The following is a 15,064-nucleotide window of genomic DNA, read 5'->3' as shown; positions in this document are numbered from 1 at the left end:
ATTATCAGTTAAATTTTGATTATCCAATATATTGGCTTTGGAATCAATGCTATACAAATGCATGTATTCATATATATATGTATGTACTAGGACTTAATAACATTTTTTTATTTCCTTCATTTTTAGGATTGTTCATTAGTTCTCTATTTCCTGTCATAGTCAATTCCAATGTGGCATGATTTCTATTACTTTAATGAGCCTCTATTATTCTCTCCTAAATCTTACTAATAAAGTTATTTTATTACTTGGCACTTACAATCTATATTTTGACATGATATAATTTAATATTAGCCAAGTTTAAATTGCAACATTTAAAATTCTATTTCAGTCATTCATTTCTTCTCTAATTTTCAGTTTTACTGAAATACACAAACAGGATAAAGAAGAGTTAGTAATTATGTAGTGACTAAAGTTAACTTTTTACATTAAAATGCCAAATAGATATGTCTATTTTGTGTATTAATGGCTTACACAAATACTTTGTAACAATATCAATAACCACTATATCTCCTGGGATAATTTTCAGACCTGGAAACATTAAAAATACCAGAAGTAAGTTATTAGTTCTAGTCACAAAAGGGTACAATGGGAAAAGGGGACATTGCTATTCCCTGTATACTTCAAGCTTTATTAACCATCAGGAGAACAGAGAGATGATAGAAAGATGATCTGGGCAGTGAACTTTAAGTAGTATCATCCACTAATGTGATTCAGAAAAATCATCAGAGGTATTCCTGAAGAATTAAATTTAGAGAAATGTCTCCTAGCAGAGGAGCTGGAATATCCTCCTTTTATTTCACTGGTGGAGTCAATGATTTACTAAGATTTACCACACTATTCTGTATCCAATGACCTTTGTGATGTAATTGAGAATTCTTCCACTCAAGGATGTGGGTACTTCCCTGCCCTTTACCTTCTTTGAGTTCACCACCTGACATAATTTGGGCAATTCATGTGAATAGAAAAAAAGTATGATACTTCTCAACTAAATCCTTTTCTTTCTGCTAGTTGCCTTTGGGACAAGGAAAGCTGCTTTCCCCTCAGTCCAGTCCTAGAGTAGCACATTTGCAAGAGACCAGTATCTAATTTAAATCCAGTAGTGTGTCCCCAATGAGACTAACTTATGAAGTATTGTACCAGTTCAGAAAAGATGATCCCCCAAGTGATCTGAATACATTTTAGAAAACCTTCTTGTAGGTCATTAGGATTTTGTGGTGGTTTGTTTCATAACAATATCTGTTACATCATGATTTTCAGTCTTTTTTTTTTGTAAAAACCACCCTAAAAATTAATGTGGCAGATAATGATGTAATTTTGTCTATGCTGTAGAAAAAAATGGTTTTTTAAAATCCTAATGGCATTTAGAAATGGTAATTAATGTATGAAACAATATCATAGTAATTAACAAAATGAATTTGTAGTTCTCTAAATTAAACTATAGGAAAGTACATAATGAGTGCTCATTAAGTTAGTTGGTTGTGATATTTTTTAATTGAAATAAAGTCAATGAAGCTATGAGAATGGAAAATTCAACCAGTTCTTTTAATAAGCATAAAGAATTTTTTCAGACAGATGTTACAATTTGTAAAAATGTTCTTAATGGCTTAATTTTACATGACAACTATATTCTACCATAGCAGGACTGTTATATATAATAAACAGAATCAAAACAAACATTTTAAAAAAGAACAAATGCAACCAGTACTTTTAAAATGACTTGACAACTATTGATTATATGAGACTTTGGCCATTAGGTTTCCAACATTGAAAACTTCTCTATTTTCACATAAGTCCTCTGAAATTCTGTTTAAAAAATAGTTCAAAATAATGCAGTTAAAACCACTGATCTTTAATATTTCAATTGTAAAGCAAAAATTTATAATCTGTTCTGATATCTTTTATGTCTATTACATGTAGACCTAAGATACAAGCATATTTTATGACTGAGAAAAAGGACCCATTTTAGAGTAACGAAATTTAACTATACTGAGTGACGTTACCATTCACTTACATGTGAAACAGGAAGGAACTCTCACGGATACCTATTGTAATATAGAAATATGATACGTCATCTTCTATATGAAATCTAAGACTAGTTAACTGAATTACAGCTTGTACTTAGAGATTAAAAATGCTCATTTAAAATACTCTTGAAAATACTTTAAATACAGTATCTTCCTATATCCAATGTTAATATGTAATTAGAAAATGATATGGAAAAGAATAATTTTCAAGTTTCTGTTTCTTTTGAGTTTAGGAGAATGCCCAATCTCCATAAATAAAATGTAAATAAAGGAAATGCATCAGAGAGTTGGGAAATAGTTTCATCGTGCTTCTGAAGAAATTTCTTGATTTCCTGGTCATCTTGTTTTTTGTGTGAAGTATTATCATCTTTAGCTTCCTTTTGAAGAAGCTGCTCCAGAACCCAGAGTAGGGAGAAAATATTTTCATAGCGTGTCACATCATAACTGCTTTGAACCTACAAATAAACAACATAGTCTTTTTAAAAATGCTTCTTGTACTTAGTTCAGTAAAAAGTCAATAAATTATTTTTCACATAAAAAAGTAGGTACTTATTTGACACCTGTCATTCTCTTCCTTTAGGTAATATTGGGAAAGAACAATTCTTTCTCAAAAATTATACAATATTGGGGCTGGAGTGATAGCACAGTGGGTAGGGTGTTTGCCTTGCATGCAGTGGATCCAGCATCCCATATGATCCTCTGAGCACTGCCAGGGGTGACTCCTGAGTCCAGAGCCAGAAGTAACCCCTGTGCATTGCCAGGTGTGACCCATAAAGAAAAAAATATATACAATATTAGTGGATGGTTTTCTTTGGAAAGTTTATAAAAAGGTCCCAATTATTTCTGTGTATACTGCTATGCTAATTCATTAGTCAAGATAAATCTGAAAATATTTGGTAAACAAAGTCTTACACATTATATTCATTTTATATTGAATCCAACCACTTCCAGTGTCTGAAATTCTTGCTAATGAAAAAATAACATTCGTTAGGGGCACAGGGTTTTTAGGACTCTATTTGGAATCAGAATTAGGTCCCATGGTAGTAAGAATTATGATCTAAGTGAAAAGATGTGTTCACAAACTGAGACTGCACAAGCCAGTGAAAAGCCAGGTCAGGCTGTGTAGAATCAGATCTAAGGTCATAAAGAAAAATGTAGGTTTGTCTCGTGGGAATTATTGTTTGAACAAGATGACTGAAAAAGAGGTGAGTCAAAGACACAGAAAGAGTATAAGAAAATCATAACAAGAACAGAGAAATAACATAAAAATACAAACTATAATTCGCTTACTTAGAAATGTGCTGGAAATACCCAGCAAATGTATTCACTGAAATGAAAATTGCAGGAAACACAGAGGCAGGAACATTTTTTATACTTTGTATAAAGGTACTTTTCAACTAAGTGACCTGATAAACTGCGCATGGTATGCAAAATGAATTATCCAGCAGATACTTGGTTCTTTCGTGAAAAGATATTTTATGAAGCTTCCTCACTGCCTTAGACTTCTCACTCCTGCCAAATTGTGCTACACATTCTTAGGTGAATGACTGTACCTATTAACTTCATGCTGATCTTCCTCATTGATCTCCAATAACCAGTATCTGTATCCAACTTTAATGTCATCACAGATGGCAATATATATATATATACATATATATATGTGATACATTATTTTCATCTCTCCAGCTTTATAGATTTGAACTATTCACCTTTTATTCTCCTTGATTATATTTATCATCTGCTTAGACTCTAAACATACTGACAACAAATATGTACCTATTACCTCAATTCCTAGAATTCCAAGAATAATGCCTTTCTTGCTGACAATAGATCTTAGTATACAGGCACTGTTTCGAATTAACAAGATTTGTAGGAATTTAGGAGGTTCTATTACAGACATAGGTTATTATCTGGTGGAAAATCAGTGATTATTTTTCAGTATTAAAGTTACATTTTAAACATTTTCTTTATTCCAAAAGCAGAAACATTCATAGTATGTACTTGATAACTCAGCAATCTTTAAATAAATATAACCTGCCCACTGACAGAGTTTCCAAATTCCCACATAAATTAGCATGTAATTCTTTTGCAGAAGACTATACAACTGCCATAAATAGTGTTTCCTGTCTATATTACTAGCCATAGATTTAGGTACTACATGAATATCGATCTTATAGCAAAAAGGCAAAGAAAGCTCCTTCATTCACTTTGAAGCTTCAACTACAACAGTAGTACAATACTTTATAAAGACCATCTTGGCAGTACTGGTGCACATGATTTTCAGGTTCACCTCTTGGCAATACTCACCATTAGTTATACTTTTTACAATCGTATTCTTGTATTTATAATTTAGTGTAATTTTGTGCCCTAAATGATCACTCTTTTTGAGTTTTGATTTTTAGCTATACATGGTTCTCATGAATAACTGAAAATTTCAAACTGTGTTTATTACAGAGGGAGTCCTTTCTCAAGAAGAATACCAGAGTGGTGTAAGCAAGAGTTGCAGTAGGAAAGGATGTGTCCATCGCTTTGTACATGCTCTGAGAATCTCAATCTGACAAGCCGAGGTCTGCTTACTGATGGACTAGAAGTTTGTAACTGACGGTCCTGCTTCTTTGTGATTCTGAACATTACTCTGACTTTTACCAGAACTGATCTATCTTTATTAGTTCTAATTATTCTGATGTGAAAGGTAGGCACACTTGGCCATGCTCTGGGATCATTCCTGGTTGTTTAGGGCTCAGGAGATCATTATGGTTCTGGAGATCGAACCTAAGTCAGGGTCAGCCACATGCAAGGTGAGCATCCTATCCACTGTAGTATTGCCTTGGCACATTGAGTTCTACTCCTAAGTGTTGCTTCTAGCAACAAGTATTTGATAAACTCTTATACTTCTAGGTACTTACACCTCATAGAATACTAATTTGGAACTAATTCCCTCTTTAGTTTGAGGACTACGCACACAGCCTGTGTGTCTTAGCAGTCCTTTCTCTCACTGGGACCAAAAGGCAGTTTGGGGGCAGAAGTGGAAGTTCTTCCTGAATTGCCTAGATTTCATCACTTTGGCAGCTTCCTGTTCTGCTTAAAGTGCTTGGGCACTTTCTGAATTAGTGAACATGCTGAATTTTTTCTATTACATTCTTTCAGGATTAAAGGAATTCTGAGAGAGAGTTTTGCAGGACCCAATTAACACCTAAGTTACTCCATCTTGTTTAATAGTTGACTTTCAGAAGAGAAAATTCTACCTTCATTTGAAAAAAAAAACCAACTCACTAAACATTTTTTGTAACATACTTTCAAAACTAAATCATTTCTTATATTTACGTTTCCAAGATGCACTTGTAAGACAAAGTATTAGATGTTTTAAAAATTTGAGGAATGTTAGTATTTCTTTACATGCTATTGAGCTCCTTTTACAAACTGTAGAACTGAAATTAAAGGCATGGGCAGTCATGAGTTTCCTAATTGCTATTTTAGTTAGGATTCAATCAAGGTTAAAATTATATTTTTATAATGGCATATTATCTTTGAAATTGGCACTGATTCAAGGGTTGCTTCCCCATATCTATTTCTTCCTTCTGTTTTGAAGAGAGATAGAAGTTTAAAAAAAATTGAAAAAAGTAAATAAATACACGTATGCACACACATGCAAATATTTTATAGTAATATTTTATGGTAAAGAGATCTGAGCTTCAAATGTACTGTCAACTGATTTAGAGAAATTACATGCAAACATAAAAGTAGGGGGATTGAGGGTTATTCTGAGAGAAAGAAGAGATGGCTAATTGGAGGGTGGGTGGGGATGCTAAACTGACTGAGCACAAAAAACTGGTGAATCTACTAAAGGTTATATGGAAATTCCTTGTATAATTCTAGCAACTTTTGAGTAAACCTGAAATTATATCAAAAGGAAAACAACCTTATGCTCTGTATCCTAATCTGCCTCCAAAAATATATCACTTTGGTTATTTTATAGAAAATTAAAAAAATTACCTGAGTAAGTTTCAAAAACTAAACCAAAACAAAACAAAAATTTAATAGCAGTCATATTTTGCAAAATGCATCGTTCTTTCCCCCTTTCTTTTCATCATTGTTCCTACTTGTATTTCCTGGATTGTTTGAAGTAGAGCAGCTATCTTATGAGATTCAGAAGTAGGGTCAGCCAGCCCATTCTGGAGGGCTGTGCAGCTCGATATACCCACACAGGTACAATGCTCCATGCTATGCTCCCCCTTTCATTTACGCAGGAAGAGACCTCTGTAGTTTCTGAGATTTGAAAATGAGATGCCTTCTGGCTCTCACATAGAAAGGAAAGACTCTCTAAAAGGATACAAATAAAGTCACATTCTTGAGCAGTAAAAAATGGAGAAAAAGGTAGTACATATCTGAGGTATGACTTGCAGACTAGATGCTTATATTTAAAAGCAAAATATGAAACTGCTTAAATGTTTACATCCAACAGTTTGATAAACTGACAATATGTGCTAGCCAAGGACACTGTCACTTTCAGGTAGAGACACGATACTACAGGAAGGGGAATACACACATGACTTTTTTTAATTATTATTGCTACAAATACCAAGAGGTGAAGGAGAAAATTGGATCATTACTGAGTAGAAAATCAAGGCAAAGAGTATAGGCACGTAATATAAATGTTAAATTAAATGTTCACTGACTATAATGTACCATTGGTGCAGTATTCTACATGCCAGGCTTTATTAGACAGAAGCAATAAGGAAGATACAACTAAAATTAGTGGTCTCTAAGAGAATGAATTCAACACAATACTTTAAAGGAAAAGGTCAGTTGTCATGATAATTAAGTGGGAATCTTACTGCTGAGTTTTAATAATTTAGCTTTAAAAAAATCTAAAAGGCTAAGAAGGCAGTAGATTTTGGTCAAGGCCATGAGGAGCATGAAATTAATTTCCTACTAAGCAGTCTGGAGTTCTTTGAGCACATGGGAATACACTGGAAGAGCTGATGAATAAGCAGGAGCTTTGCTAGTGGGGTTGAGCAAAACTTTGAGGAATGGTTAGCAGCGTGCTTTAAGCACAGAGTAGAAGAATTATATGCATATGTACACATACGTATATACATACATATGCATGTGTATATAGTGATGTTATACAGTATATATAAAATAAACCAAATGGAATTTATTTCAAACAGATCAATACAGCATATATACAAATACTATATATATGCGTGTGTATATATATATATACACCATATATATATATATATACACCAGTAATGTCTCCATTGTGAGACTTGTTGTTATTGTTTTTGGCATATCAAATATATCACTGGTAGCTTGCCAGGCTCTGCAGTCTGCAGTGCGGGTGAGATACTCTAGGTAGCTTGCCAGACTCAGAGACAGAGGAATCAAACCTGGGTCGGCTGCAAGCAAGGCAAACACCCTACCTGCTGCTGTGCTATCACTCCAGCCCATATATATATATATATATATATATATGTATGTAAATACATATATATATATATATTTCCTGGCCCAGCAGCCTGTGGGCCAGACCCATAATGAGAAACTAGAAATTAATAAATTAATAGGATGATAAAAGAGTCAAATTAATTATGAAGAACTTTATAGAGATGAATCATGAGGCAAGATTACAAAAGGTAAAGGATATAGACTGATGGATCTTCTTTAGATCACAGTGCACGACAAAAAGGAATAATTTAATTAGATATTAACTTATTTTGTACCATTCATATGGTAACATGGCTATCTGCCTAAAATGTTGAACCTTGGGGACTGGTTCTCAAGAACTAAGATCTGATTTGTGGAGTAACTTGCACAAGGAGTTCTAAACAATTAAAGTGATTAACATTTGCATTCTTGCGCCACTGCTGTGTTTCATATAGGAATTAGTTCAAGTATGCACATTTTACAAATAAAAAGATATTGATGAAAATTACATATACATATTAACAGAAATCTTTAAAAAATCATAAGTTTTGTCTAAAACAATGGTTTTTTTTTAACTAACTCATCTACGTTCTCAAATATGTCGTTGAGGCCAAATTCATATAATGTAATAACTACAAATACACTGAAAAGAAAATGGCCTGCAATGGAAGAGGAATTTTGACACTAGCATAGTTCTATTTGTTTGACTCCCAGCAAATACTGTCAACATAAATCCATTACTTAATAAATTCCAAAACCATCCACTAACTTGAGACCTGAGCCAGTAATTCAACCTCATTCTTCTCATTTAAAACTCAGAGATAATAACAGTACTTCCATTGTGTGGTTGATAAAATTAGTTATACATTTAAAATGGTATAGAAACATATATTGTCAAAGAATTATCAACATTATGTTATGATTATACCTAAAATAGCTTTGTTTTGCATATATATATGCATATATATATATATATATACAAATGCAACTGATATCATTCAGTTACTTACCATGTTTAATTGTGGGAAATATTTCAAACTTATTGTTTAGAGATGCATTAAAATCTATGGGTGCATCTCAATCTTTTCTTGTTTATCAAGAAGCTCCTGAAGCCAGTATGGCACTTATTTGCATGTGTACAACCTGGATTTGATCCCTGGTACTATTTTCAGTACCCTGAACACCACCAGGAGTGATCTTTGAGCACTTCTGGGTGTCAGCCCACATTCCTACCACTACCACCACCACTGGGGAAAAAAGAAAAAAGGAAAATTCCTTGATAGTTCCTTGACTGCAGTGATCTGGTGGGAAATTCCAGTTTGCAAAGCAGGATGATAGTGAGGAACCTAAATTCAAGATGAGTTTTTGAAGTCCATTCTGATGTTAAAAGGGCCTTGAAAACAATTTAAGTGTTTGGCTACAAATAGAAGTTTCTTACAGGATGTAAGAAGGACTGCATAAAGCTCTATTCAGCCTAATCTCTATCCCATAACAAGGCATGCTGTATAAACAGCCATTTGATTATCATTTTCTTTCCCTAAGCAATACATATTCTCATTACCTCAAGTATGATATGATGCATGTTTGCTCCAGACTATTCTAGAGACAAGTTGTGGTAAAAATAAGTTTTTGATTCCTAAGCAGTATGCCTTTTGGTTACTGACCCAATAATATCATAGGTTATATTTCAAATGTACTTTAAACTTTATATTTGCAGAGTTCTCTGGGGAATTATCCAGTAGTTTGATTCCAATTATCTCTCTTGGTCATCAGATTAAGCAGACTGTGGATATGATAAAATAGACTCCTTAACGATTTGGATTCTGATTTTTTTTCACATTGTGTGTGTGATACCTCCAAGGAGGTATCACTTTTCTGTGTTCTGACAACTATAACAAGTGGATTTTAAAAACCTTTACTGCTTCTCCACAACCTTCTCAGAATCCAAACTCTTAATTATGGTCCCATGCCCCCAATTACAGGACATTTTCCCCCATTATATGTACCATAATATTAATCTACTGCTAGAACTTGCTTTCAAGAACATTTGAGAAACACGTGGATAATTCATTATACTGGTAGTTCTTGACAAGGCAATACACAGCAGATAATGTGATTATTAGTATGATCCTATTAAGTGAAGAGAATAGCTCTCACTGAAATAAAAGCTAAATTCTCTAAGGACCAATTCAGACAGGGGCTCATACTTTTTTTTTATGTTTTTGCCTACCATGCCATCTCTCCCTTGAGTCCTATTTCAAACATTTACTGGAAACCCTTACATGTCTTACACTACGGTTAATTGCTGGGAACAGAGGATAGCTACCCATAGAAGAGCTCGATGCATTGCAGGAGACAAAAAGTAAATCAAGGACCATGCACTGTGCCGGCTAGAGGAGCTATAAAAGAACTCTAAAGAGATTAAATACTATGAGGTGAGAAGACGTGAAAAGGCAGAAACAGAGTTTAGCCATATGATCACACATATGGTTCTTTCTAGATGGTAGTGCAGGATTCTTTTAGAGAGAGAACTTAAAATTATTGTCAGCATACATAAAACACACTGACAAACACGCACCTGCCTGCGTGTCTGTCAGTGTGCAGATCGTTACAACATGCTAGTCGACCAAAAGCTTACATTTGGTAGACTGGGGACATCTGTGAAGGTGATTAGAGGCTGCCCCCAAAATCTTCCATCCCTCTGGGAGAGCCCAACAAGCTACCAAGAGTATCCCGCCTGCATGGCAGAGCCTGGCAAGCTACCTGTGGCGTACTCTATACGCCTAAAACAGTAACAATGACGGTCCTCATTCCCCTGATCATGAAAGAGCCCCCAATACATTATTGGGATACACTAGCACGCAATAGGACAAATGGAGACATTACTGGTGCCCGCTTGAGCAAACTGATGAACAACGGAATGACAGTGATACAGACAGTGATACATAAAACAACTGTTTGACCACTATCACCCTCTGCCACAGGAGCCTCTGTCTCTGGAAGAGAGTTTGAATGAGGGATAGACAGAGTCATAGCCAATCCCTGTAAAGGCTTTGTCAGCAGAATCTGCAAGAAGTTGCCTTCTCTAAGGCCACTGTGCCAGAGCAGACTAATTAGTAATGTTTAGCCAAGAGCCAAATCAATTGTCTTAACTAAACATTAGCTTGTGTATTCAGTTCCCTTAAGTCTATGGTCACTTAAATATGTGACACCTCCTCAGAGAAAGACACAAATAAGGAAACACTAATGTATTCTTTTTGAGAGAAGACCTACTAAGTTGTCATTCCTAAAAGTTATTAAGACTGTTTAATAAGAATAAGCTGGCATATGTATGTGTATCAGTAAAAGCTGGCATATGTATGTGTATCAGTAATTATATTTTGTCACTGTCACTGCCATCCTGTTGCTCATCAATTAGCTCGAGTGGGCACCAGTAATGTCTCCATGTTGAGACTTGTTGTTACTGTTTTTGGCATATCAAATACACCATGGGTAGCTTGCCAGGCTCTGCCGTGGGGGTGAGATATTCTCAGTAGCTTGCTGGGCTCTCAGAGAGGGGTGGAGGAATCGAACCCTGGTAGGCTGTGTGCAAGGCAAATGCCCTACCACTGTGCTATCGTTCCAGCCTCTATATTTTGTATGATTTTTTTTATTTCATTAAAACCCCATGAGTTAGTTATTCATGGTTGGGTTTTTGACATGCATCGTTCCACCACTGATTCCACCACCAGTCAATTCCTTCCAGCAGTGTTGCCAGGTTCCCTCTCCTGCTCCCTCCTACCCCCTCAACTCCAGCCCCAGTCTGCCATCTTGACAGGAACCTTTTTAGTTTGATTATTTAAGTTTGGGTCTCATGATTTCAGTGTTGTTGACGCTGGTTTGGATAGTTAGATCTCTTCTGTATGATTCTTTCTTTGCTAAAGGAAAATAAATATCTAAATAGCCAGCAGGCTTGAAATCTACCAGATACGCTCTTCTTTAAGAGTGCCAAAGATGCTGCCCATGGAAGCATCAAATTCTGACAAGCCAGGCAGAATGCAAGAACCAGACTTACTGGAACTGTTTCAGAGATTGCCTAGTCAGGCAAGGGGGCCAGAGCATCAAATAATCTCCTGAGGGACATATAGCTGAAGCTTTGATATGCTCACCAATGTCAAGCAAGAAGTGTACATATTTTTATACTATACTGGATTCAAAGCTCATGATTAGTGACGAGATGAGATCATAAGTGACCAGATAGTTTATAACAATTTTGTTTCAAAATTGAAAGCCAAAATCAATTGGCCTCATATAATCCACTAATTACCTACCCAAAGTCAACAGAAAAATGTTGGATTCACAGAAATTAATCAATGCATTTGTCCCTACTTCCAGCTCAATTCATGTATTTCATCACTAATTGAATAAATCAGTTTACTGGAACTTGATGTCAAAGGCTAAGTGAAACTGCACAACATAGGAATCTGAGAAACAGAACAAAACCCCTTTCTTATAAACATTTTCTTTTTCAAGTAGATCTGGGGCCCTTATCAAATTAAGCAATACATTTCTCTCCCCCCCTTTTAACTAATCACCACACGTTCCTATTTATAAAATTAGGTTTTGGGGAGATATAATTGAAATACAGTAAAATTTATTCTTTCTAGGTGCTTAGTTTTGTGAATCTAGATACATTATTTTTAAGATTGTCACTGTCACTGTCATCCCGTTGCTCATCGATTTGTTCGAGCGGGCACCAGTAATGTCTCTCATTGAGAGACTTATTATTACTGTTTTTGACATATCTAATATGTCACTGGTAGCTTCCCAGGCTCTGCCCTGAGGTCTCCATACTCTCAGTAGCTTGCCGGGCTCTCCGAGAGGGGTGGAGGAATTGAACTCGGGTCGGCTGTGTGAAAGGCGAACGCCCAATTGCTGTGCTATGGCTCCAGCATTGTTAAGATCAGGGAAAGTAATAAAAGTAGTACCATTTAAAGAGCAATAATGGTATACCCTTGTGATATCCTTTAAGAATAAGTAAATGCTTTATTTCTCCCGATCTAGTATGCATATGTCTGTATCTAATCTGAAATATTTATATATACTGAAGTTACTTACCTGAAGATACTCTACACCTATTTTTATTTCAATTTATTTGTTTCGTTTTTAGGGCCACCCTCAACAGTGCTCAAGGCTTTCTCCTGCTGGGTATCAAACCTGGGTCAGCTCAGTGCAAGGCAAATGTTTTACATAGTCCAGCCCCTCTACAGACATTTTAGAACAGATTCATATGTCTGGCAAGCACTCCATTCACTGTTCTATTGCTCTTGCATCCCTGTCATCCCTCATCATGCCCTAAGCATCTCTAGGTGGTTCCCCCACCCCCCAAAAGAGTACAAGATCCATATGTAATATAGGAAGTTTAGGAAATGGAAGTGCACTACAAACTGAGATAGACTTGCTGGTTTTACTGTTTTCATTATCTTCAGTCTGATAAACTGCTATGGAAATTCATCTATCATAAAAATGCTAGCTGGCCATAAAGAAAGCTCCTTTATGTTACTGCCTGGGTGAAGTCACGACTGATAACAAAATTAAAAAACATTTTAAAAGAAAAGTAATATGGAACTGGAGGAGAACTTAGACTTCATTAGTTTTCCCCTTCAAATAACACATCCTCAGTAGCTGCTGCCAAGCATCATGCTGAGATGGAAACTACACAATGACAAGAGGTTTGGCCTTAAAAGTTCCAAGGAGAGTCATTTATGTAAATGCGTTACATATGTAAATAATCACAACACAGTAAGTGAGAGTAGTATTGTGGTGGCAGTGCAGCTTTAAACAATACAGGAATGCACTCAGAAAATTTCAGCGAGGAATTCTAAATGCTACTGTTTTGGAAAATTAAACTAGCAATGACTTACAAAGAAAATTAAACATGGGAAATCCACATGCTCATTTAAGTGCACTGAAAGTCAAACAAGTTGGAGGATAAATTAGTACGGATTATTAATACACCAGTTATAAATGTGCTTCCCATTTTTTTCAAATACAATTATAAAACGATAATCAGAGCCACGGGATTGATACAGTGTTGGTGACTGAACTCAGGATCTTGTCCATGCAAGGCTTCAGACCTCTGCGCTAACTCTCCAGTCCCTAACATTGGTTAATTTTAAAGAAATGCTTAAAAAAACACTGGCCACCTTTTAAAATTGTCTTTCTTTGATATTTTAAAAGTGTGATTTCAGTTTACCTTTTTTTTAAAAACTATAATCTGCTATCATGAAAAATTTACTTAAATGTAATAGCTGAACCTAATGAAACAATGTCAATGAGAATGATGATATATTCATAAAACAACACCACCACCTCTGAATACTTAAGAAGGTGGCATCCGCAAGAAAGAAAATTTCATGCAAAGGTTTTCTTTATATTGTTCATGTTCCGTACATATGAAATGCACAGCTGAGTATCTATATCATCTTACCTGGTTGAATGCTGGGAGTGGCCTTGGAATCCTTAAGCCCAACTTGGAGGCCCCACTCTTCCACAAAAATTAACTTTGCATGGGAGGGGAAGCCCCACTTATCTGAATGTCTAGCTTCCAAACACCAAGAACCTTGAAATGTGTACATGTAGACAGGAAAAGGGCTCTGTGAAAGCAAGCTTGGTAGGCTGACCGTGGGTCCACAGGGAAGATCAATGAGTCTTCACTTACATCCTTCAAATCCATCAGGATTTCATTCTGATGGTAACACTGAGGTACAAAAGAAATTTCTCCAAACCCATTGTGGCTCTTCTGAGGCCAGATCACTGAATGACTTAATAGAAGGTCACTTGTAATGCATAAGGGACCTGAGGCGTAAGAGAGGTGTGGGAACCTTCACATGCAGAATACCAGAGTAGATACACTGGAGGTAACACAGGTGTAGTGGTGTAGTGGTGGGCTTCCATACTAGACTTTCTTCATCACACACATTAATCAGACAAAATATCAAGATAGATTCAAGAATCTCAGATGAGGAATTGGAAGAAAAGAGACTCAGAGACATGTACAGGACCCTCCACCCACAAGCCAAATACACACTCCTCTCAAGGGCACAATGGAACATTCTCTGGGACACTATTTGAGTGTTTATAAAGTTATGAAAATAGAAATCATATCAAGTATATTTTTCATACCACTGTCATAAAGGTAGAAGAATAAAAATAAGGGAAAACCAATATTCGGAAATTGTGGGGGGGTGGGTCACAACCAGCAATGATCAGGGGTTACTCCTGGCTGTGCACCTAGGAATTACTCCTGGAGGTGCTCGGGGGCCATATGGATGCCGTTGATTGAACCCAGGTCGGCTGCTTGCAAGGCAAATGTCCTACCCTCCGTACTATTGCTCCAGCCCCAGAAAGGGACAAATTCTTAGACTCATACAATGTCCCGAGACTGAATCAGAAGAGAAAAACCTGAACAGATAAATTATGAGTAAGAAAGTTGAAATATCAATTTAAAAATATCCCCAACATCAAAAACCCAGCTCCAGATATAGTGAGTTCACTAATGAGTTCTACCAAACCTTCAAAGAATAATCTACACCCAAGTTTTCCCACAGTATCAAAAAATGGGAATCCTT

At 35.9% G+C, this 15,064-nt stretch overlaps 1 protein-coding gene across 1 annotated transcript in view; it reads right to left on the bottom strand.

Annotated features, from left to right (window-relative positions):
• Positions 1-2,230: 2,230 nt before the first annotated feature.
• Positions 2,231-15,064, bottom strand: part of MEI4 (meiotic double-stranded break formation protein 4) — a 160,966-nt gene continuing 148,132 nt past the window's right edge. Inside the window, exon 4 of the mRNA XM_004610208.3 lies at positions 2,231-2,479. Within this exon, the coding sequence (XP_004610265.3) occupies positions 2,231-2,479 (249 nt within the window). The remainder of the gene's footprint in view (positions 2,480-15,064) is intronic.

This window comes from Sorex araneus, chromosome 4, assembly GCF_027595985.1.
Source record: "Sorex araneus isolate mSorAra2 chromosome 4, mSorAra2.pri, whole genome shotgun sequence".
Taxonomy (NCBI): domain Eukaryota; kingdom Metazoa; phylum Chordata; class Mammalia; order Eulipotyphla; family Soricidae; genus Sorex; species Sorex araneus.
This window is presented reverse-complemented; position numbering and strand designations above follow the sequence as displayed.